The 24910-nt window shown below is 36.8% G+C and overlaps 2 protein-coding genes across 3 annotated transcripts in view; one reads left to right on the top strand and one right to left on the bottom strand.

The window, feature by feature from the left end:
* The window catches only part of LOC107560633 (ensconsin-like), a 41269-nt gene extending 35111 nt beyond the window's left edge, over window positions 1-6158 (bottom strand). For both annotated transcript variants that reach the window (XM_016244871.1, XM_016244876.1), the window contains exon 1: window positions 6090-6158. In XM_016244871.1, the coding sequence (XP_016100357.1) occupies window positions 6090-6135 (46 nt within the window). In that variant the 5' untranslated portion in view covers window positions 6136-6158. The remainder of the gene's footprint in view (window positions 1-6089) is intronic.
* Window positions 6159-13395: 7237 nt separating this feature from the next.
* LOC107561300 (adhesion G-protein coupled receptor G2-like) overlaps window positions 13396-24910 on the top strand; it is a 15600-nt gene continuing 4085 nt past the window's right edge. The window contains exons 1-25 of the mRNA XM_016245719.1: window positions 13396-13403; window positions 13477-13721; window positions 13868-13965; window positions 14065-14123; window positions 14270-14318; window positions 14433-14464; window positions 14582-14730; window positions 14806-14913; window positions 15067-15141; window positions 15446-15531; window positions 15600-15664; window positions 15751-15899; window positions 16035-16161; window positions 17284-17393; window positions 17499-17692; window positions 19742-19891; window positions 20063-20182; window positions 20477-20522; window positions 20907-21010; window positions 21340-21461; window positions 21643-21911; window positions 22050-22146; window positions 23527-23807; window positions 24006-24107; window positions 24303-24434. Coding sequence (XP_016101205.1) covers window positions 13396-13403; window positions 13477-13721; window positions 13868-13965; window positions 14065-14123; window positions 14270-14318; window positions 14433-14464; window positions 14582-14730; window positions 14806-14913; window positions 15067-15141; window positions 15446-15531; window positions 15600-15664; window positions 15751-15899; window positions 16035-16161; window positions 17284-17393; window positions 17499-17692; window positions 19742-19891; window positions 20063-20182; window positions 20477-20522; window positions 20907-21010; window positions 21340-21461; window positions 21643-21911; window positions 22050-22146; window positions 23527-23807; window positions 24006-24107; window positions 24303-24434 — 2977 coding nt within the window. The remainder of the gene's footprint in view (window positions 13404-13476; window positions 13722-13867; window positions 13966-14064; window positions 14124-14269; window positions 14319-14432; window positions 14465-14581; window positions 14731-14805; window positions 14914-15066; window positions 15142-15445; window positions 15532-15599; window positions 15665-15750; window positions 15900-16034; window positions 16162-17283; window positions 17394-17498; window positions 17693-19741; window positions 19892-20062; window positions 20183-20476; window positions 20523-20906; window positions 21011-21339; window positions 21462-21642; window positions 21912-22049; window positions 22147-23526; window positions 23808-24005; window positions 24108-24302; window positions 24435-24910) is intronic.

Here is a 24910-nt window from a genome sequence, read left to right as displayed (position 1 = left end):
CATCAAATAAACACAATATTACAACGTACAATTGCACAAAAGGCTGCAAACGAACAGCGCGCATCTGAAGTGTCTCTGAAGGAAATAATGCATTATTTATCGGCTTTAAGATATCGGCCAAATTTTCTTATCAGGCCGATACCGATAACAGAAAAAATGAGCATTTATCGGCCGATACCGATATGGTGGCCGATATATCGTGCATCCCTAAAAAATACAACTGTTAGTTCATGTTAGCTCAGGTCCTTTAAACAATATGAACAAATACGACGTTTGAGTTTAATAATGTATTAGTAAATGTTGAAATTAACTAAGATTAATGAAGGTTTTAGAAGTATTTTCATTCTTAGTTCATGTTTACTATGCAGTTAATTAATATTAACAAACAGAATATTATTGTAAACTGCTACCACAATACTAAAATAACACAGGTTTGTAATAACTAGCTAGTATTGCTGATAAAAGCATTCTCCGCAATCTTTCTTTCCAGTTTGTAAATCCTGCACTGCAAAAAAAAAAATGTTTTTTTTGTCTTGTTTCCAGCCAGAATATCTAAAAATTCTTAATGGTGTAGACAGCATCACTGATTATGAGTTCTATAGTATTTTGTCATGCTGCACCACTCGCATGGTTTTGCTTTGTTTCACAGAACTAATCGTTGCCAGGGTTGTGTACGTATGTGTGGGGCGGAGCTATCAAAATAGGGGTGAGACCCTTTTGGGGTATGGGCGTGTTTGTTTTGGTGATTTCAAATGTCAACATTGGCTACCAGAAATCGCTTACCCCATTTTTAAACTATGCAAACATTCATGATGCTTTTTTTTTATAGTTGTTTAAGCAACTTAAATAATAATTGGTTTCTAAACATTATTTTAAACATTATGCACTTTTTTCCCCACATATTATGCTTTGAATAAACGTGCATTCATAATATTTTGCTCGATGCGCCCTCTTGTGGCCTCAGGGGAGAAGCCAAAAGCTTTTCTTCATCCTAACTGAAATTATGCATTCTAAATTCGAATATAATTCGAATTTTGATCATATTTAAGTAAAAAAATTTGAATTTTGTTTTTCAGCCATATTGACAGCCCTAATATCGGGCTGATATTATATTCTTTTTTTTTATATATATCGCTTAGCCCTAACTCCTGCCATAAATTACTAAATTGCTGTCACTGCAACAATGTTTTATCAAAACTGGTCAAATATCGAAGCTAGAGTCTTTAATCTTTCTACTGATGCAGTTTGTCCAGATCAAGTAAGAGTGTTTTAACATGCCATTAATAAAGATTTTAACGAAAAGTAATCATTTGTTTTATGTTGCATTCAATTGAGAATTCATATTATGGTCATGTTACTCAAAGAAATGTTTGCAAAAAATCTCGTTGATGGAAAATATAATGTAGCGATTAGGGATGCACCGATATGAAAATTTTGGCCGATACGATAACCGATTATTCTTTATTTTTGAAAGCCGATAACCGATAAGTTGGCCGATAAATCTATATCCAAATTGTTATATACTTTTTGAGAGCCTGATTACAAAAAAGGTCTCATCATTAAAAGCCACATCCCAAACACTTCAACATAAGCAGATTCAAGGGACAAGGGGAAGGGGTAGGCGGAGCAGTAGGGGAAGGGGAAGGGGTATAAAATAGAATTGGGATTGGGCCGAAGTCTCTAGGGCAGATGCTTGGGGAGGAACATGCCTGCACTGTCCAACTATTCAGGCCTCAACAGAAGGCACAACTGCGGTTTTACATACTCTCACATACTAACACATAATAGCGACGTGCAAAAATACATATGTTCAAAATCAACTAGTTGGTGAGTTGCCTGAACGACTAAGTGGTCTTAAGGAAGTCATACATAATAGGTTGGTTTCGAGTTCGACTGACCTTTTTCCATGCAAACGGTGTCAGAGCTAAATAACAGCATGCTAATTAAAGCAAAAGCACTGCTGTTAAAAATATCAAAACTTAAAAGAACTAGTCACCCTCATATTGACTAATTGGTTGACCCAACCCCATCCACAATGCAGTTCTTGTACAGGATTAGTGGGGATACCTAGGCTGTGTAAGCTTGGGCTATTTCAAGAGGCAGAGCGATGATGATGACGTGTGGACAGCAGGTCATTCTTGCTTCCTGGAGCCTAATGATAGAGTAATCATCAGCGCTGGACCTTTAAGCAATCACATTTGCAACCTAGGTAGCTCACCTGGTACATCACTGCACTGAGAAGGGTCTGGCTGCAGCCTTGTACTTGCACTCTCAGATGTGCATTCTCAGACACTTGCGCTTCCGCTAGCGACGTCACTTGCAGGCTTTATTTTTTATTTTGTTCTTTTTTTTTATTACTTTTTGTTTGAATCTCTCAACATTTTACAACAGTAGCCAGGTGGTGAAGACAAGAAAAGACTAAATTACAATGTCACTTGCAATCGCCACTTGCACTCTCCGATACCTGCAACGTCACTTGCAATCGACACAAATCGTGCGTGTTGCCAATGGAGAGAAGACGCTGTGGTGGTGATTAAACGATTACAACTAATTTAGTACTATAACGTACAGGGTCCTGCAAGAAAAAGACAAGACCCGCAAATCCGTGGCCACAGAACAGCAGAATATGAACGCAATGTGCAAAGTCTCTCGTTAAGCATTTTCCTCCTGTAGAAAAACATAAACACTTAATATGGCTTAATTAAGATGCTATTAAAATATCAAATTAAATATACAATTTATTAATATAATAAATATGTATATAGTATCCCATACCGCAAAACGTACGTGGCATAATGTGGCATAATGGACTAAAAAGGCCAAACTCTATATGCTCCTCTACATTATTAATATACATAACTAATATGTACAGGCAAGCAGGTGAGCCCAGAATAAATGCAACACGTGTTTCGTGTTAAGCGTTTTTCCATATAGAATAAACTGTCTACAGCTGTTAAGTGTTTATGTTTTTCTACAGGAGGAAAACACTTAACTAGAGACTTTGTGCATTGCATTCATATTCTGCTGTTCTGTGGCGACGGATTTGCGGGTCTTGTCTTTTTCTTGCAGGACCCTGTCCGTTATAGTACAAAATTAGTTTTAATCATTTAATCACCACCACAGTGTCTTGTCTCCATTGGCAACACGCACGATTTGTGTCGATTGCAAGTGACTTCATAATTTAGTTTCTTTTTTTCTTGTCTTCACCACCTGGCTACTGTTGTAAAATGTTGAGAGATTAAAACAAAAAGTAATCAATAAATAGAACAAAATAAAAAAAATAAAAGACTGCAAGTGACGTCGCTAGCAGAAGCACAAGTGTCTGAGAGTGCAAGCCTGAGAATGCACATCTGAGAATGCAAGTGCAAGGCTGCAGCTAGACCCTCTTGACTGTACTTGTGATGCAGAGCCCCTTTGGGTATGGGTCCTGTGAAACACGAGTCAAATTCTATGACTTGTAGAATGAAACTAAAATGGCATGTTTGCTTCAGCAAATGCATTTTTATCTCATGTTTGCTTTTAAGTCTGCATTAACCTTCAAGCACCACATCTCAGACGTTTAATTTCTGGACTGCCACAATACATCCAATAACAAACCTTATAAAACAACACCAAATTAACATGAATCTATTTGGGGTAAAACTTAATGCACTTTTAGCCCCACTGACTGGACATTTCACTTTGAAAGTGTTGTGAAATGTGCAAGAAGCAACGTAAATATAATTTTGCAGAAATGTAATACAGCTTTTTCCAATGATCCTGGGTTGCACATTTGACTGCTGCTGCACTTAAACAAATGTTTGTACTAGAAAAGCAAAAAAGCTTAGCAGGTCAATGTACAACACCTGTAGGAAAAATTTAAGCCAATTTGCTTCACAAATTTGTATCATATAATGGTGTCTATAAAAACTACTGCCTTTAAAATAACTACTCGGAGAGGAGATGCGCTGACTATTTAACAAGGAGAACTACAGCCCTTTACTGACAGCCAAGAATGATGAGTACACCTGATAAACAAAGGTGCTACCCATTTAATATTGACTTATAACCAGCCTGGTGCATTATGATAACAAAACAGCTCAATATCACATGACGCTAACAGGCCATGTTATTTTTCATGCTCTTCAATAATAGCTTTAAAGGGGTCATATGATGTTGCTAAAAAGAACATTATTTTGTGTATTTGGTGTAATGAAATGTGTTTATGCGGTTTAAGGTTAAAAAACCACATTATTTTCCATATAATGTACATTATTGTTTCTCCTCTATGCCCCGCCTTTCTGAAACGCGTCGATTTTTACAAAGCTCATCGGTCTGAAAAGCGAGGTGTGCTCTGATTGGCCAGCTATCCAGTGCGTTGTGACTGGCTGAATACCTCAAGCGTGTGATGGAAATTTTACGCTTCTTACCATACTGTGATGCCCTGTCCTGGCACGGACGAGACAAAACCAATAAAACCCATTATAAACGAGGCATTTGTAGCATCCAGTGGGGACATAATTACGGATTATATTGACTTGTACTGTCTTTTTACGCGTTCCGTTGCATCGCACCACGTAAACATAAAACCATGTCTGCATTTGTGATCGGAGAAATGACAAACAACAAGCTCTTCTCTACACTGCTCAAAACTGCATTTGAATCATCAGTTGCAAATCCTTTAAATATGAAAACGTACTTAGAGTCTGTGAGTCAGAACAGCCGGCATTGTAGTCAAAACAAAAAAACGAAATAGACCTCAAAAGAAATGGTTTTCAAGCATTCATTCTTGCAGACATAACCAAATATGTGCAGTTTTCTGACCACTGGACTCCATCTTATATTATGTTTACAGTCAGGCCAGGGTTAACACCGGCAGGATGCAGGTCTTGATGAGAACCCACTTTGAGGTTTCTAACCACACCGTGACCCATTTCTAGTCATCTAATGAATTCAGTTCAAGCTCTACAACAACGAACCTTCCAGAAAAGTAGCTAAAATGGCAAACAAAAAAGCATAAGTCTTTCAATGCTGTTATGTTTCTTGCACAAGAACTTTTACCACTCCATGAGATTAACCACAGGCTACATTGAAAACTAAAGCTACTACTCTATTAGTGGCATAGGCTAAACACAATGCATCAAAAGTGCAAATCATTCCTCATTAGTAAGTCAGAAGGGCATGCAAAACAAGCAACCCATGCATGTTTTCCTTAGAGGGAGGAACAAGTAAACAGAATTTGATGGTTTGCTGCACAAAGCAACTGCAATGATGCTGATAGTGAAAAAATGACAGTTTATATCCATCCTCAAAGATCAAGATGGCCAGCAACATCCGCAAGACAGAAGCTCACACACTCAACACGATCAGACATCAAGAGAACAATACTGCTAAACATCCACAGATCAGTAAGCACTACTTTAGTGATGCCTGTGTGTAGTACGAACTGCACACGCCGAAAGATTCCCTTATAAAAGTCAACTCAATACAAAATATTTACCTCCATCAAACATGAATTTCTCCAACTGGTTCTGTCATTTACACGTGAACTATTTCGACATCAATTTCAGTGTCTCTTTCTGCCATTTAGATAGGAAGTGTATATAGAAACCAACTTATGAGACTGCAGAGGGTTTATACACATTTAAAAGCATTATATTAAGTGAATATTTAGTATAATAGGGAAACAATAACGATAAACGCAAGGATATAGGCTCTGTAAGTTACAGATAAAAGCTGAGATGATGTGTCCCTGTCAAACCAGACATCACTTATCAAACCTCCCTACAGACCCGGCGAACACAACTCTAAAAACCCTTCAGCCTGCGTAAATTCATCCTATCTAAACATTAAACTGTACAAGAACATCACAGTGAACCAACAGACTTCCTGTCTGGTGCTGCAGTAAGTTTAGCAGTTAGCTGGCCGTTATCCGTCCATCGAAGCCCGCTAACTCTCCCCCTCAGACCGCCTCAATTAAAGTAACGGATTCAAGCCCTCAGTCGTCCAAACAACCTCCAAAACAAAGCCACAGCACTAAAGATATGTCCTCTGACAGTTTCAAGCAACGAGAACTCGTCGAAAGAGGTTGTAAATCGGTGAATTCTTACCCATTTGCGCCCGCAACCCTTTCAGAGACGTTGCACCCTCCGCCATTTTTGCCGAAGTTTTTTTCCGGCTGTTTGGCGCTGACACATTAGAGGCGCGCGCCGCGGTCTACAGACGGCGACAGCGACAGCGACATCTAGCGTTTGACCGCACGCACTGCAGGACACAGCGAGAGTGGTCGTTACTCGGTGGTTTTCAAACCGGTGTCCGTGACCGCAAAAGGGTGCTATGGGGTCTGTGGAAAACTTGAGAAAAAGTTTTTAAAAAATCCGTATATATAAAGATATATAGACAATGTTTTAGAAATTTGCTTTGACTTCAGACAACATAAAAGTCATTTAATTGATTTTGGAAATAGCATGTCTTCTTTTCACTTTTATTTTTAAATAACATTTTTCTCACATTAAAAAAAGGTGATTTAAACATGAAAATATATAACTCTTTATATTTTATGAATGATTATAATATTTGAGGGGTCCTTGGCATCAAACAGTTTGAAAATCTTTATTATAAACTCTCCACTGTCATAATCCTTATATATGCCTGAATGTATGTATGGAGGGGGTGCTTTGGGGGCTCAAGCCCCTCGCCTTTTCCCAAAATTAACCAGAAGTGGCCCTCTCTCAACAGTTATCAACAATAATATTGTGGTCAATATTGTGTGTAAACAGTAACGAATGGCTCGGAATAGGCCTACCTGTTTATTTTTACTTAGCCTACATCTTTCAGTTTGAGACATCGTTGACATTATATTGCTATAGATTGTGTGCATCTTAAACAAGCTCAAATTGCATTGGACTTTGTGAATTGGAAGTAAATCGGTTGAAATATACACTGTCCATTTTCAGGTGTATTACAGATACAGACTCTATAAAACAGGTGTATTATTATTTTCTTTTTTTTACAAGCCTGAAATTGCAAAAGTAGAAGAAGTGGCGTTAATTCTAAGTAGTGTTTAATTTACTCCTGTTTATGTACTGCATATTGATATAGGCTACAGTTTACCGCCTATTATGTGAAGTGTAAGCAGTTCAAGTTCAAGGACAGAGTTACATATATAGATATTTGGAAATTATTATTAATTGTTATTTTTTAAGTTATGCTTTTAATGCCAAAGAAAAACATTTAAATGAAGTTTGGTGCACAAGCTTGGCATATTTTCCTTTGACCACTATACTGGAGCTTTGACAATATGTTGAATGAGAAACTGACAGGATCAGCTAAGCTGTGGTCAACCCCTCCCTTTAAGAAAACACCATATTCCCTTTGGCAGAACTACTTTTCAGGCATCTCGGACTGCTTCCTTTCATTTTAGCCATAGTTTGCAGCAGGCTGAGCAAGTATCAGTTGCATGTATTAAATAGTGCACCAGTTCTTTTTTTTACAAGCCTGAAATTGCAAAAGTAGAAGAAGTGGCGTTAATTCTAAGTACAAAGTATCTTTGACAATATGTTGAATGAGAAACTGACAGGATCAGCTAAGCTGTGGTCAACCCCTCCCTTTAAGAAAACACCATATTCCCTTTGGCAGAACTACTTTTCAGGCATCTCGGACTGCTTCCTTTCATTTTAGCCATAGTTTGCAGCAGGCTGAGCAAGTATCAGTTGCATGTATTAAATAGTGCACCAGCACTTACTGTAAGCCAATAATGGATGTGCCTGTGAGGGAATGTCAGGGCTTCAGATATACGGAGTATATGACGCTCTAGTCCATACTTCCCACAGACATACAACAGAGCAATCTATAACAATAACTGCTTTGACTAATTCATTGACCAGTGTAGGGCAGAACAAAACTGGTTTCACAAACTTGTGTGACCTGAACTAGTTACAACTGATACACCTGAAGATATGCATATAGCATTATGCAAAATGTAGTATTTATTTGTATTAATATTTATTTTCACAGTGATTGTGCTTTGACCACTATTGTCAAAATTGTCATGCAAGCAGCACTGAATTTGTATTATTTTAATTGAACACTGATGATATCTAAATGTAAAATAAAATATAAACTGATATCGTTCACAACCTTGATAGTCTATCTATAAGTGTTAAATCATAATATTGTTGTCAGATGTTGAAGAAAGAGGAGTATAGAAGTATGCGTGAAACCTCATACATGGGAACACTGTTGTGTATTTTTTCACAGTCTTGAGGTAAATTCTTTCAAGCTTCTTGTAGAAATACCCTGAATTTGGAAATGTAGAGGAAATGGTGAGGTGGAGGCTGAAACCTTCCTTTCCCTGTGTGACATAAAACCAGCTGTTGATTAATCCCTTCCTTGAAAACAGTTTTGGCAACACTCCCTCTATTTATGAAAAACACACAATGTAAATCTTTGGAAATATAAGAAAGAAACTAAGAGCAGTCAATAATTTTGCCCTCTTAACTTTCTGAATATTATGTCATTATACAAAGGTATTATGTGTAGCTTTATTCTTTTTACTGATTCTTGAGATATGGAACAACAACTTTACCTTAAAATAGCAACATTTGCACATTGAAATTAATCAGAGATGGTGGCTAGAATGTTCCTAATTCAAATGTATTTTGATTTTCATATATTTTTTAACCTGTCTTCAGACCAGCTCAGTACCAGGTATACACTAGTCAACAACTAGTCAAAACCTTTAATCAAAGTTGTCCTAAAACCTACAACCCAAATGTATTTTTGTCTTAGGACAACTTTGATTAACTTTTTTGATCCACTTCAAATGTTGACTACTGTAGTTTAAAATATGTATAGAACTTAAGATAAATAGAAATATACAGTGGGTACGGAAAGTATTCAGACCCCCTTAAATTTTTCACTCTTTGTTATATTGCAGCCATTTGCTAAAATCATTTAAGTTAATTTTTTTTCCTCATTGATGTACACACAGCACCCCATATTGACAGAAAAACACAGAATTGACATTTTTGCAGATTTATTAAAAAATAAAAACTGAAATATCACATGGTCCCAAGTATCCAGACCCTTTAATCAGTATTTAGTAGAAGCACCCTTTTGATCTAATACAGCCATGAGTCTTTTTGGGAAAGATGCAACAAGTTTTTCACACCTGGATTTGGGGATCCTCTGCCATTCCTCCTTGCAGATCCTCTCCAGTTCTGTCAGGTTGGATGGTAAACGTTGGTGGACAGCCATTTTTAGAGACATACCTCTCTCACCAAGGCTCTTCCTAAAGAAAAAAGTGCTATCGTGCTGACAGAAGAAACTTCGTTGTAATTATTTATATCTATATTCCTCCTTTATGGTTTCACAGCTTTGTCCCTACAGTCAGTGTCAAACATTTATAAAATAAAATGCTTGAAAAAAAATTGAACCAATATTTTTTATGTACCAGAAGTCACAAAGAGCTTTATTGCCAAGTATGTTTGCACATACAAGAAATTTGTTTTGGTGACAGAAGCTTCCAGTGCACAGAGACAACAACAACGAATAACGAGTATATAAAAAATAAAGATATCTGATTAAAATACACATGTATATATAAATAAACATAAATAGACAAAAATTGTATGTAAGGGTGTGCTATAGATGGAATAAGATGTAGGGATGGACTAAGATGGCTGGTATCAAGCAAACAGAAACCTCTCCTGCCTCGTTCTTTTCAGAAACTGAGAAACAAAATAATCACAACACTGTTAATGATGAAAGTGGCACTGACAACATACAGTTTCACGTTATTTAACAACATACAATTTTATATGCTGACCCTGGTAACACCAGGAGAGTACCCCGACACGTAATTGTAGGCCTATTTAAATGCTTACAACTAAACACTATCGTAACTATTTAAACTTACGTTAGCTAGCTATCGATGCTCTCTCATAAATGACATCATTATGGTATTCTTGATAATCGATAACTTACCTTTATAGCCATGAAAATAAGCATGTACATAGGGTTGCCAACTTTGGTTGCCTGGCTGGAGTGTGACTGATTAGTTACAGTTGTGCAGCACATTTCACTTTAAAGATTCACTTTTCATTCATGAAGATGACCAAAAATGTGTCTCCTGGCAGAAAACAAAGACTTTTTAAAGATGAAAATGACAAGATTTTAGCATTATAACCAGTAGATGGCAGACAAGGACCACTCATTAGCTCAGTTGCCATTTCTATTCCATAGCTTTTTCACATCTTGCTTTTGGATTTATTATAAAATGACTATTGTAACACATTTGAGTACTTTTACTGTATTGAAGTATAAAGTATAGCAAGTGCAGGAAGTCACAAAGTCTCATGCCATTTAAAGGTCCCATATTGTCAAAACTGAAATTTCCTGGCTTTTTTCACGATAACTGAGGTCTAGGGGCTATTTAACTACCATATAAGTTTCAAAACAGTCAGTCCACAGTAAAATGCACACAGCCTGCATAAAGTAGCTGTGATTTTTCACGTGTGACTTCCGTAAAAAGTTGACGTCAGAACTACACAGTCACCACCTTCAGTCACCACCCCGAGCACTGCCCACCGTCCCACTCTCCTTTTGCCAAACTCCCAGACAACATCGCGTCCATGCCATTGCTGAGCAACAACAAGGAAACATGTGAAAAGGTTCACTTTAACCACGAAACCAGATCGGCCGACCAGTAACGTTAAACTCTCACTCAAAGGATGGACGAACTGACAGGATTGTTACTATGAGGTGGATCACATCTAACGTGTATAGTAAAGACAAACTCACCGTGTCTATCTAGTCATGATGAAGATGTATATACATTTCAATTTCAGCATGCAACTATTTTTACAGCTACATTATTGTTCCAGCCACAATTAATCACAACAATGTATATACAATTACAAATGAATATATATGAATCGTCAGTTTGTTGTTTTACACACATGCACACAGACATTATTTCATACACGACATAGTCGTGAGATGCAAGAAACATAAGCATATGGCAAGAAATATGTAGACGCGCCCATAACAACAAAAGACAATACTTTATTGAACCTTTTCTGATAAGAAGTGTGCGCTGCAAACGTGAAATTTTTTTACGATCGTTTCTGTCCAGTCTGCTCGTTTTATCGCGTTAAACCACTGCTGTCGTCATTTTTTTTTGTCTGGCAGTGGCAGCAGATATGTGATCAAATTTCTAATTTGAGGCTGTATTACGTCGATTATGGCACCCAACATCACAACAAGATTGTGTAGATACTTATGTAGCCGAATCTGCGCTGGCTGGAATGGGCCGCCTCCAGTTTCCCCTTTGTTTAGCTGCCTCCAGCTAGCGCTAACTAATAATAAAAAAGGATATATATAGAATATATAATATTCTCAAAATATGCATCCAAATGCGAATGCAAATATCTGTCCAAATGAGAATTATGTAATCAACTCAGAGAGAGCTTTGGGTTGCCATTATAAAATCTAATTAAATTTGTTTAGTGAGAGCTATCTGGAAGAACCAAATCTGATCTGAACGCCTGAGGAGGAACATTACCTGAACTGTTTGCATAAGATCTGAAACAACTTCCTGTTAAGATGGTAGACTCATACTGGCCACACAAATATATGCAGAACTGTTCATGCAATGAAAACAAGAACAGTTCCGCATATCATTGTCATGTGCTGTCTTTTATGACGTTATTATTATTGCATTTCCAAAAATACAGCATTTGTGGATCTTTCATACTTTAGTGATCAATCCTTACAGCTTCAATCACATGCTGCTCTTATTATAAAAAAAAAAGCTACTACGGAACAAGCTGACACAAATGCTTTATCAGCCCACCATTGACTCTATATCAGAACCATTCTTCCTTATTTAGCAAGAGTCTGCAGTATTTCATCACACAACTTGCACTATTAATCTTTAACTATTTATAAGGTGTGCCTTCTCCCACATTCATGAGTGATAATCATAAACCAGATCAAAAAACAAGTATACATCTCAATCAGAATTACCAATCTGGGTCTCAGTGATGTGAAAGAGAAACATTCACAAATTCATGAAATGAAAGGGTTAAACTAACTGATTCATCATAAGATTAACTTGTTCCGGATACTGTTCTTTATTGACCCATGTACGGATCCTTTTATGTTTATTACTGTCTTTATGATTAATAAATAACTTATCAACAAGAGATTGGGCGTGGATTTTGTCTCCTTTGAGGAGAGGTCCAGCGCTGGATATATTTAGAGGACAACAAACTCTCATTTCATTTTCTAGGTTGAATTTGCAGGGTATACATCCTTTATGTTGTTTTGTTAATACTTTAGTGTTTTCCATTCTAGAGAAATGTCATAACACAGTAAGTAGTAATCTAACTCAAGCTGAATCAAATTACTAAAATGGTAAAGTAATAAATTTTTCGTTTTATGGATGGTCTGCCTTTTTCAACTTTAAACATAGACATTTTTACTTTAAATGCTTTGAATTTTAAAGGTTTTTGAAAGTTTGTTTTTTAAGTGAGGACACCATAGAAATGAATACTTTCTCTCTTTATTTATTTTTGCTTTTCTTTTTTTAATTATAGATATATCATGCATACCTTCAATAAATACCTGCCTGTGGCTATTTACATATGGATTTTGGGCTCCTCTCTCAGTTGTGCAGGTATGATTTTTTGTTGTTGGTTTTTTTTTGTCAAAACTCTTCCTTGCATTTATTTTGTAACTATCTTTTCTCCATGTCCATAATACTTTATTTCTTGGAAAAATATCAGTTGTATTGCTAAAAAAGGATATTATTTGTTGAGTTTTAGTGAAGGGAAAGACCTGTGTTTCACTCTGTTATGTTTGACATTTAAAAGTGTTGGTTAAGAGTGACAAGAGCTAAGAATAATGAATAAACATGAGTAATATTTTGCTTGTTAACATGCTAAATAAGTGGCATATAGTATGTGCTATGCTAGCTGTTAATTTAAGGGTCACCAATATTTGTTTCATTAGAAGTTGTCATAACTCAAAAAGACTGACGCAAACTGTTGCGTTAATTGGTTTTGTTGAACCAAAACATTGCTTTAAGATGAAAATAGATGCCTAATCTGTATTCTAACTTTTAGGCCCAAGTCTATGGGGGAAGAAGAAAGCCTCTCCACGATCCTGTGTTTGGCAGTTGAATAAAAGTGCTATCATCCCACCTTTAGAGGAATTGAGTGTCTGCGTCAACCTCATGAGAAATATTAACACTTCTGAATGGACTGCTTTTGACTACAAAGGTCCAGGGCAACAGCACATGGAGTTTGGCTTAGCTGGAAATATGGGCAATGTAATAGCCTCTATTTTTGGAGAAGAATGGACAGTTGCTTATGACATGCCCATAAAAAAGTGGCACACAGTTTGTCTGACATGGTCCGGTCACATTAGGCTTTTCCAGGTGATCATTAATAATACAATTTTTGAATTTCATTTGAATGAAACATCACCCAGGTTCCTTGTCGGAAATGGTACCCTGACTTTGGGAGTGTCACATAATTTTGTTGGAGGTTCTATTGATTTTGAGACCGGGAAAAACTTCCTTGGGGACATCTCCTTGTTCCGGATGTGGGGAGTACAGATGAGTCCACTGCAACTGGAAGCATGCAGATGTGTAGATGGGAATATTGTGACTTGGAGAGAGCAAGATTGGGATTATCAGAAGTGTCCACCGATAGAGGATGACAACTTTATGTGTGGTGAGAAATTGCTCTGTCGCTCTAGAGTACAAGAGTATTTGTAGAAGAGGAAATGCAGAATTAATGTTACAATAACTTGTGTTATATGATGAAATGCATCAATGTGTCATTGCATTCTAATGACCTGTATCTTCGCCACATTTCAGAATCGTCAAAATATAAAATTCAAATGAACACAGCTATTACACAATATCTCAATAATGATTACAGTGAAAATGATATCCAGGAGATTGTTCTAATCTGGGTAAGATAATATTTCTATATGTGTGTGTATGTATAATGTTATATATCATATTTAACATTTTTATTTAACATATACTGAATTTATATATTTTTATTACAGCTGAAACATGTTTTCCCTCAGAAAATATCAGTGCATTCTGTGTTCCTATCAAATTTAAGGTCATTATTTCATTTTTAAAACTAACTAAATAAATACATATAAATACACAAATAGTTGTATAACTTAGTGCATCCATGTCATTTTTATTTTACTTTATTGTCTAAGAGAGGTTGGCGAAATTTTTCTCATCTGTGCTCCAATTTAGCCCTCAAACAGGAGCTGGTTTAGCTGGACAAAATAAGGAGGAAATTCAGGTACAGCATATACCATAATTATTCATTATTGAGTGGACATATATAATTTATATCCTTATATTCTTAAAACGCATAACGAGTTATTTACAAATGCTATATTGTACTTCTTTGAAGGGTATTGGAAAGCCACTAATCAAGACACAATGGTAAAATTTCTCATACACTTGCAATACACGCATATATGTCACACAAAAATAAAACGTTTATGCATTGTGTATGAATCAGATCATCCAAAGGAGTATTTGTCGTGTTTGTGGTCTTAGGTTTGATTGTGTGGTGTTTGTGAGAGTGATACCTGGAGCTGATGTGAGTAAAACAGTGTCTATGATACAGGGGATGCTAATACCCAGCTATATCTACAAAAACATCATCCTAAAAACAAACCCAGCATCTATAAACATCCTCTCAGTAGGTACGTAGCTGTATGTGAGGGGTTGGAAGAGGATTATTCAGTTAACCAAAGCTCACTGAGTGTTTCATTTTACAGCCGTCTATCCCAATGTGACTTCAAATCCTGCTTTGACCACTGTTGCACCAGACTTGTCTCAAACCACAAAGAGTCCCGACACTGGAAGTACAAATGTTACAACATCAGGTCTGTGCCATTCAGAGCTTCATAACTCGCCAAGTAAATGTTTTCATTAATGCAGAAGCCGATCCATCATACATATACATACTTTATATAAGAAAGTGCTAAAAGCTCACATTCCTTTTAAAAAACTCACATGTAAAACATTTTGTTCTTTAGGAACTCGCACATCATTACAAACACTGGCAATGGAAAATATCTGTTCAAACACTTTAGGTTTCATTTCAAACAGAGGTGAGTTAATAACATAACATATTTTTGTTTGGTTTGTACATTGTGGATATACCAGAACCTCATTTGAAAAACAAATAAAGTGACAACTACGTAAAACATATTTGAATGCAGGTTTTGTGAGAGTAACAAATCTTTGTGTGAAATATAGAATCATATTGAATGGATTATCTTTATTTTATGTTTATTTTAAATGAGTGATATTATTTACTGTCAAGCAATGTGACTGAAATGTTAAATAAAACTATTTTGCCGTATATTATGTTGTATTTTGAACAGTAAATTTAATTTACTAATGTTTCACCAGATTTTGGAGACATTTTTTATAGAGTTTATCTCAATCTAACAATGAGTGGAAGCATCACAGACCCTCAACACACTATACAGCAATGGGTGAGTAATGACACTTATGATAAAAAGTAATTTAGAGCCTTTGTATTTGACGTGCTTGTTTTCTTCAGCTTCAGCAAACACTGGGAAAATGCAACATGGACGTTTGGAATCTTGTGATAAAAGGAGCTCCTAAGTAAGTGTCCCAACATGGAACACATGGAACATGCAAATGCAAATGAAATAGATGCTGTATTTTTACTCAAATTAAATCTTTTTCAGGTACGTCACTACTTTTCAGGTTCAGGCTATGGCACCAGTGAATGTCTCAGCAACAGAGAGGCTGATTTTTGAACTCTTGACAAAAGGATACACTAATGCTACCATCAGTATCAGTGTCCCGTCTGGTGAAGTCAACATCATTCAAATAGGTAATGTCTGATTTTGCTGGTGACCTGTACATATTAAAGCAAAAAAAATAAAAATGCTACAAATTACTGCTGAAAATTTCTAATGGAGTCAAAATATGTCTGTTGTTTCTCAGTGTAAGCTGTTTATTGTTGCAGATCCAGGCTTTTGTCCAGAGGAGACCATGGTCACAGTGTATGGTATATACATGTGGCCCGAAATGACGGCTCAATGCGAATATAGCATGGGGTGTATAAGAGGGAATGAAAGTGCTACAAGGTTTTGGTAAGTGCTACACTTCATGCAGTGGTTTTGCAACTAATACAGAGGTTGTTCAAATAGGAGTATCAATCAATTAATCTACTGAGGTATTAAAAACAAATTTGTTTTGTTTGTTTGTTTTTTGGACGTTATCATTTTCGTAATCACCATTGCATATAATTTTAAAGTGAAATACAGCTTTGTTTCTACAGAAACAATTCAACAGCCCTGGAAAAACATTCAGTTAACACTAGTTTGCCATGTGTATATCTTTGCGTCATTTGGCACACAAACTATATAAACAATCCTGTGCTGCTCTACTGATTAATATGTTTTATCTTTTTCTTATGGAAAGCAATATCCTTTAATTGAATAATTAGCTTGTCAATGCTGCTTGGACTCCTGCCACTGCAAATATTAATTCCCAGCACAGCAATATAACTCCAGTCACCATTGCATAAAACTGATTTTTTTTCAAGAGTTCAGGAAACCTCAGGAAAAGCTGTACAACAATCATGTCATATATAAAACCCTGTAAATAATATTTTCTTGAAGTCAGGAAAATGCATTAAAGGGGGTAAAATGCTGTTGCACTGTTGCCAAAATGGGTTTTAATAAAAAAACTGAAAACGTTTTAAAAAGGAAAACTGGATGCTTTGAATGTTCAGAGAACACTCAGAAGTAACGTTTTCATAACTTAATGGGAAAATTGGCAAAACATTCTTAAAAAACTTTTGTTAGCTGGGGAGCTGTCAAAAGTCTATTGCTGACAAACAAGGCCATAGAATTAGGGAACGCTATGGGTCCCCTACCAATATCCAGCCTAATTAAGACCCAGCACTCTGATGCTGCTGTAATGTTGTTGGTTTTACATAATCAAAATTGTGTAATTATTGTCTGATGAATATGCTAACATAAAAAGCTCTCTTTATGAATTATAAGAGTGTTGTCTGCTGTTATGTCCCCATCAATGTCAAAATCAAACCTACACCCTAGCTGACAAATAAATAGAGTATTGGTGCCGGTAACAATATACATTGTTAATTTACTTACACTACCGGCATTGTAACAGTACAAAGCTGGTTGAAAATCGGTGAACAAACCCTTTAATAAATGGCTAAACGAGAGTCACTTTTTTCCATTTAGTAAGTTAAATGGGGCAACTGACAGAGCAGCGTGGGATCATCCAGACATGAGCAAGTGTATAAGGATGGTTTCAGATTTTGATGATTTGGAAAATATCACCGTTACAGCTGGTAAGTTATCAATATGGGATTTTATTTGCCTTTATTTGTCAGCGAAGACAGAAGCATAATTAATTCAGCCCAATTTATTATTCTCCATGTTGCATCTGTCTCCAGACAACTCAGCAGACATTGTGGATATGATTGAGGATCTTTTAAATGAACAACCCGATCTGACTGATGCTCAGCTGGACATTGTGCTTGAAAAACTGTCTGACGTCACTGAGGTTGGAACCTTGACCACAGACCTGTCCAGTGACATTACTAAAATTGTTTCAGATATCTTTTATATCAAAACTAGTCCCACCCAAGTCAACAAGTAAGTATGCAAGCAGGCCAGAGCATTTTGTGAAGGATTACATTTTGATATATATATAGTTTAAGGCAGGGCTGGGCAACTTCGGTCCTGGAGGGCCACTGTCCTACAGAGTTCAGCTCCAACACTAATCAAACACACCTGCCTGTAGATTTCTAGTGATCTTGAAGACGTGCAAGACAGTGGCCCTCTAAGACCGAAGTTGCCCAGCCCTGGTTTAAGGGATAGTTGAACCAAAAATTGATTTTCTATCATTATTTACTCACTCTCATGGTTGTTTCAAACATGTATACATTTCTTTCATCTCTGGACACAAAAAGAGAAAATTAAAATATAAGGCCCAAGTTGCTACAATATGGTATCAGAAGATCCCACACTATTTTAAATTGATAATGCTTATTCTTTTTTTTATGTCACTTTTCACGGAGCCAAAAAATCTGACAAAAACATCAACTTAAAGTTAAAGCATCTTAATGATGGATTTATTACAAACACTCAGCTTTTCACTTCACAAGACATTAATTGATGGCCTGGAGTCGTGTGGATTACTTGTGGATTATTGTGATGTTTTTTCAATGATGACTTTCATTCTGATCCATTCACTGCAGAGAATCCATTGGTGATCAAGTGATGCCATGCTTAATTTCACCAAATCTATTCTGATGAAGAAACAAACTTATCTACATCTTGGATGGCCTGAGGGGGAGTAAATTTTCAGCTAATTCCCTGATAGCACACATACTGTACATCATGAGACGTCTATTTGACATCTGCATTTACATCTGCAAAACATATTTTGTAGAGTGTTTGCTCATCTGCAATATTTATATTAGATGTCAAATAGACGTTTAAGATGTTTAGACATTCTGATGAAGAAACAAACTTATCTACATCTTTGATGGCCTGAGGGGGAGTAAATTTTCAGCTAATTCCCTGATAGCATTAAGCTCTTAAGATTTTCACTGGAAACCAAAAGGTTGTTGGTTCAAAACCAAAATCCAGTATCACCAGATTGTGTCCTCCAGCAAAACACTTTGTATATTTGTACTCCAGTGGTCCCTCATATCAAAATGTTGTCCCTCATATCAAAATGTCAAAAATTTTGTATCACAAAGTGTCTATGCATGCAGATTAATGTGGCATTATATATCTAACACTGCATGACATCTAACACTGCATATCTAACACTCCAAGATCATTATGGAAACTTTAGACTCTTTGCGAAAATAGCAGTGTGATATTAAAATATCACAGTACCTTTGCGAATGTGTTTTCACACCATTGTGACCACAAGGTTTCTGTGTCCTTGTGTGCGTTAGTGGATCACGGGATTCAAGTGGTTATTTTAGCACCATTTATATGTCAGGTGTGATACTCGCCCTGACCACTAAATGACTTTGAAGTAAGTAAGATGTAAACATATTGAGCCAGCATTGTATGTATTAAAGCTGAAGTATGTAATTTTTTCAGTGTGTTAAAATATCTTCCTATACCATTTTAAAGATGTAAGCTATTCATAGGTTAATTTGTTTGTTTGATCATCGGCTGATGAGGATGTTTGTTTGTTAGGGTCAATGGCGCTATTGGTGCAAAAACAGCTTTACGTTTCATTTATACTTCAATGTCAAACCTACTGTACACCCTTATGTGCCCGTTTGCATAAGAAACTTGAATTAGTCAGGCTATATTGCATTCGTTCCTATTGTTTATGAAGATGCAGTAGATGTATTTTTATCATGTTTGTTCATTTTTGCTCAAATAATGAAAAAACCAAAGCAGATTCAACCATCACATGTCTCCAAGCAACACAGGAGTGGTGAATGAATCAGTATTTTAAATAAACGCTTGAGTGAATGATTCAATGACTCATTCATAGTCACCTGTCGCCACCTACTGGCATATTGATGTAACCGGTAAAAAGACAAATCCCCACCACTAATGCACAAACTGACAGTCTGGAACAATCAATACAGAGAAAAAGTGTGAACCTGAATGGTTAATGGGTTTTAAAGTATGCTGTAATATTTTCTTCCCTTTTTTGTAGATATTTTATGACAAGAACTTTACAGAGCATCCAGACAAAGGAACTGTAGCGTTCATTTCCTTACCTCATACAATTGAGAGCTTTTTCCCGAACAATGGAGCCAGACCTCGTGTACAGTTTCATTTTTATGGCATAGAAGACTTCTTTGAGGTAACACACTGAACTGGTGATCAGATTTTCCTTGTGTATTTTTCTAATTTTAATAAACCAGTCAGTTTACGTAATGAACAGCAAAACTATAGAATTAGCAGTTTTTAACTATTTATATGCAGCATTTTTGCAATCAGTATTTACTTCTAATGGCACACTTTTAACACCTAGGACCCTACAGCCAACATGACACTGAACTCTTATGTAGTATCTGCCAGTGTCACCAATGCCACAGTAAGCAACCTTGAGATCCCAGTGATGGTCACTCTCCGCCATCTCCAAAACAAAGAGGTCTGTATGGATACAATCAGCCACCAAATCAGAAAACAAACCACAAATCAGTTCAACATCATTATTGCCCCGTTATACAACGGTTGGAACAAACGATAGTAAACAGTTACCATAATAATGTAAGCTACCACCAAATGTATGCTATCTTTTGTCAACAAATACCTTCCTAAGAATAGCTACTCATGAAAATGAGGCAGCTGTAATTCATCTACAATGATAACCCCTGACATTATCACAGATTTACAGTCTGATCATTAAAGTAAAATTTCACCACTCTCTCTTTTTTCTCTATAGGACTGGGACATTGTCAAGTGTGTCTACTGGGACTTCAACAAAAACAGTAAGCTTTGTGATACACACTTTCAAATGGAACATTTAGGCCTATTTAGAGTAAAAGTGCAGTTTGGTCAATATCCCATGATGTGAAGCTATTAAACATAATTTCGGGAGGAGTACGCCCATCTAATCTTCCAATTAATACCAAGGTATAAAACCAGCATCTTACCTCTTTCCATTGTTAGTTCTTTCGGCATCCCTCCTCTTCCCCTTCTCCTCTTTTTTTGTACAATTTTGCCTGTTATAAGGGGGCACCGGAGCTTGAGTAGAATATCCTCTCTGAGCCCCTCTATGGCAGACAGCAAGCCAAATCTGTTTACCACTTACGCTAAGATTATATGGGCACATGAACTCGTGAAGTTCAGTGGTTGTTTTTTATGTCTCATAGATGAGAAAGGTGGATGGAATGATACAGGATGTGAGACAATAACGTCTAATGCCACTCATACGTTTTGTTCCTGTAATCACCTCACACATTTTGGAGTTCTTCTGGTGAGTTCAGTTTGTCTTCCCAAAATGTAGACAGCCCATTAAAAATATTATAAAGTACACAAAGTTTTACCTCATTTTTATGGTTGTGTGAAACTAAATTTCCCCTTGCAATAGCACAAGGTCACTGAATTATAACTGACATTATATTTACCAAAGGCAACATAATAATTAGCAGTAAAGCTTTTATGAAAACATTTGTAAACTAAAGGTCATTAGTTAATTTATGGATGACAAACGGTAGCAGTGTGCACAACATTTGCATAAAATATGCCTAGATTTTGATTACTGTAACCAGTATGCATGCTACTCTGAACCTGTCTGTCTTCAAGGATATCTCTAAAACCCCAATAAGTGCAAAAGATGAAAGGATTCTGACTATCATCTCATACCTGGGCTGTGGCATATCCTCAATCTTTCTTGGAGTCACACTGTTGACCTATTTGGCCTTTGAGTGAGTTCATGGACTCTTTTGTAAGCTACCACTTAAACCAGAATAACAATGCAGACTTAGAGATTCATTTGGGTTGTTTACATCCTTGAGCAACTCAAAAGGATTCATCTTCAGTAGTGTCAATAAATGTTAATTGTCAATAAATGTTGATGTCTTTTTTACATGAGTTTTCTTACCACAGGAAACTGAGGCGAGACTACCCTTCGAAGATCCTTATTAACCTCTCCATAGCCTTGCTAGGGTTGAACATGCTCTTCCTGGTGAACTCCTGGCTTGCCTCTTTTAACAGCAATGCCATCTGTATTACCATAGCAGCCTTTCTACATTACTTCTTCCTGGCTACCTTTACTTGGATGGGACTGGGTGCAATCAACATGTATCTGGCCTTGGTCAAGGTCTTTAATTCATATGTACCATCTTACATCCTCAAATTCTGTGCTCTCGGATGGGGTGAGACAGGCAGTTTTGAGTTTTTTCTCTTCATAAAATGTTATACCGTGTAGTTTCGATTAAATTATATGTGACGAGAATATTTGTGCATAACAACTAAGGGTTTGTGTTTGTTGATTCTTGAACTGTTGTTTGCAGGTTTACCTCTGCTGGTTGTAAGTTTAGTGCTTGCCATTGATATAAATTCATATGGCACCAGCCTCTCCAGAGCACTTTTCCAAGAATCCACCGCATTGTAGGTGCCATGAGCAAAAGGATTTAAAATACACATTTGTAAATGCATTAATTGGTGCACACCAATGACTATAACTATAACCATTGAGCAAGCAACCCAGTCTCACAAGAAAATTTATTTTTACGTTTCTTACAAAATCATACAATGAGATTCGTAGGAAAATGTATACAATTAGTAATTTCAAAAGTAAGCACAAACCTAAATTCCTAACCCCACCCCAAACCCTAACCCTCTGTGGGGCAAGAGCAGGTCGTTCAAAAACATATGAATGAGATTGTACAAATTTACCAAACCTAAAGTAGTTTTGAAGGCTGCATTGTCGTTGAAATCACTCACAGCAAATTCTGTCCTAAAATTTTTTTAAAGGCCGCAATTAGAATAAACAGAAAGTTATCGTCTGTTGGTGTGGATGATAATTTATTTATCATTATGGTTGTCATTAAAGGGGTCATATGATGTTGCTAAAAGTAACATTATTTTGTGTATGTGCTGTAATGAAATGTGTTTATGCGGTTTAAGGTTCAAAAAACACATTTTCCACATACTGTACATTATTGTTTCTACTCTATGCCCTGTGCTCTGATTGGCCAGCTATCCAGTGCGTTGTGATTGGCCGAATACCTCAAGCGTGTGATAGAAATGTTACGCCCCTTACCATACTGTGATGCCCTGTCCCGGCCGGAGCGACGAGACAAAACATTAAAACCCACATTTGTAAATTGTCTAGTGGGGACATAATTACGGATTATAATGACTTATACTGTCTTTTTACGCGTTGCGTTGCATCGTGCTGCGTAAACATAAAACCATGTCTGCATTTGTGATCAGAGAAATGACAAACAACAAGTGATACTCTACACTGCTCAAAACTCGCGTTTGAATCGTCAGTGGCAAATTCTTTAAATATAAAAAACACACTTACAGTCTGTGAGTCAGAACAGCCGGCATTGTAGTCTACTCTCCCAGGATCAGGAAACGGTCCTCCATAAAATGTGCTGCACACATCTGAATATTTGGGTTGAAGTGTTCTGGAACAGTGTTGTAAATACAACTTAACCACTGATTTCTAGTCGTGTCCTCTTTTGGAAGGCCAAACAAACGTTATGCAAATCTTCCCACATCGTGACCTAGACATGTGGGGGCGTGTTAGAATGAGCTGTTTTAGGTAGGCGCGGTTGACTCTTAACTTTTATAAAGAATATCTCTTTGGATTTGAGACTTTAGTCTTTGCAACTTTACAGATCTTCTTTATGTACCAAGAGCTTGTAACACTCCAAAGAGAAAGGAAAAATTGAAATCGCATCATATGACCCCTTTAAAATTCTTGTTTTTGGTGTGAATGGGCCTTTACGGTTACACTAATCTCTTCATTCTCTTCAGTTGCTGGTTAAAGAATGACGTGACCTTTTATGTGACGGTGGTTTCCTTTGTGACCCTGGTCATGGTCTGTAACATCTGCATGTTTGCCGTGGTGCTGGTACAGATCCATAAAATGCGGGCCAATAAGCCCTCCAGCAGCCGAAAAGGGTTCCTGCATGACCTGCGAGTGGTGGCCAGTCTCACCTTCCTGCTGGGACTTACCTGGATACTATCCTTTGTCGCTTGGGGCCCGGCCAAAACACCCCTGCTGTACCTGTTCTCTCTCCTCAACAGTCTTCAAGGTAACAGTAAGGGCTGCTGCTTATGGCCAGAGAGAGAAAGTTAGCTAATGCATCACTGTGGAGATAGACACAGTGATTATAATAGGACCATCAGGAAGAATGCATTGTTCTAGTGTTTAACAACAGATAACATTGTTTTTGTATTGTAATCTTCATAGCAAATGTAAAGGATTTAGATTTGTTTTGCTTTTTGTTCAGGTTTCTTTATCTTCCTGTTTTACTGTCTGATGAAAGACAATGTAAGGAAGCAGTGGAGGAAACATCTCTGCTGTGGAAGATTCAGACAGACTGAATATTCAGGTTTGGCACATTTAAACAATACATTAGTTCTCATACTTAAACAAAGCTACATATCAAGCTCCACACAAAAATGTATATTAAAGGAGTGTTCTGGATTAAAATGTACACCACTTACAAACACAAAAGCTATCAATTAGAGACAAGCTTATTCATAGAAAAGTTACATGAATAAAAGATCAGTTGAATTTTGACCAGACTGGAGCCGTTCTGTGACACTGGGGGCCAAAGCAAAGGGTGGTCTGCAAGTCTCCTCACCGTCCATGAAGTCAGAGACTACCAACGAAAGGAAGAGCTCTGATACCTCAAACTCAGGGACCAGCCATGATGGTGTTTTCCCGACACAGGGCAGAAAAACAATCTAATAAAATGTGTATTTCTTTTTGTGTTTATGTTAAAAGGAGTCTTTCCAGCAAAAAAAATCATTATTTCAATAATTTATTTCTTCCAGAGATGAATTGGTAACACTTTACAATAAGGGGTGGTCTGCAAGTCTCCTCACCGTCCATGAAGTCAGAGACTACCAACGAAAGGAAGAGCTCTGATACCTCAAACTCAGGGACCAGCCATGATGGTGTTTTCCCGACACAGGGCAGAAAAACAAGCTAATAAAATGTGTATTTCTTTTCGTGTTTATGTTAAAAGGAGTCTTTCCAGCAAAAAATCATTATTTCAATAATTTATTTCTTCCAGAGATGAATTGGTAACACTTTACAATAAGGTTCATTAGTTAAACATTAGTTAATGTATTAACTAACATGAACTAACCATGAGCAATACATTTGTTACTGTATTTACTAATCTAC

The sequence above is a fragment of the Sinocyclocheilus grahami genome, unplaced genomic scaffold (genome assembly GCF_001515645.1).
Source record: "Sinocyclocheilus grahami isolate Dianchi unplaced genomic scaffold, SAMN03320097.WGS_v1.1 scaffold23.1, whole genome shotgun sequence".
NCBI classification, from domain to species: domain Eukaryota; kingdom Metazoa; phylum Chordata; class Actinopteri; order Cypriniformes; family Cyprinidae; genus Sinocyclocheilus; species Sinocyclocheilus grahami.
Note: the sequence above shows the minus strand (reverse complement) of the source record. Positions and strands in the feature narration are given on the sequence as shown.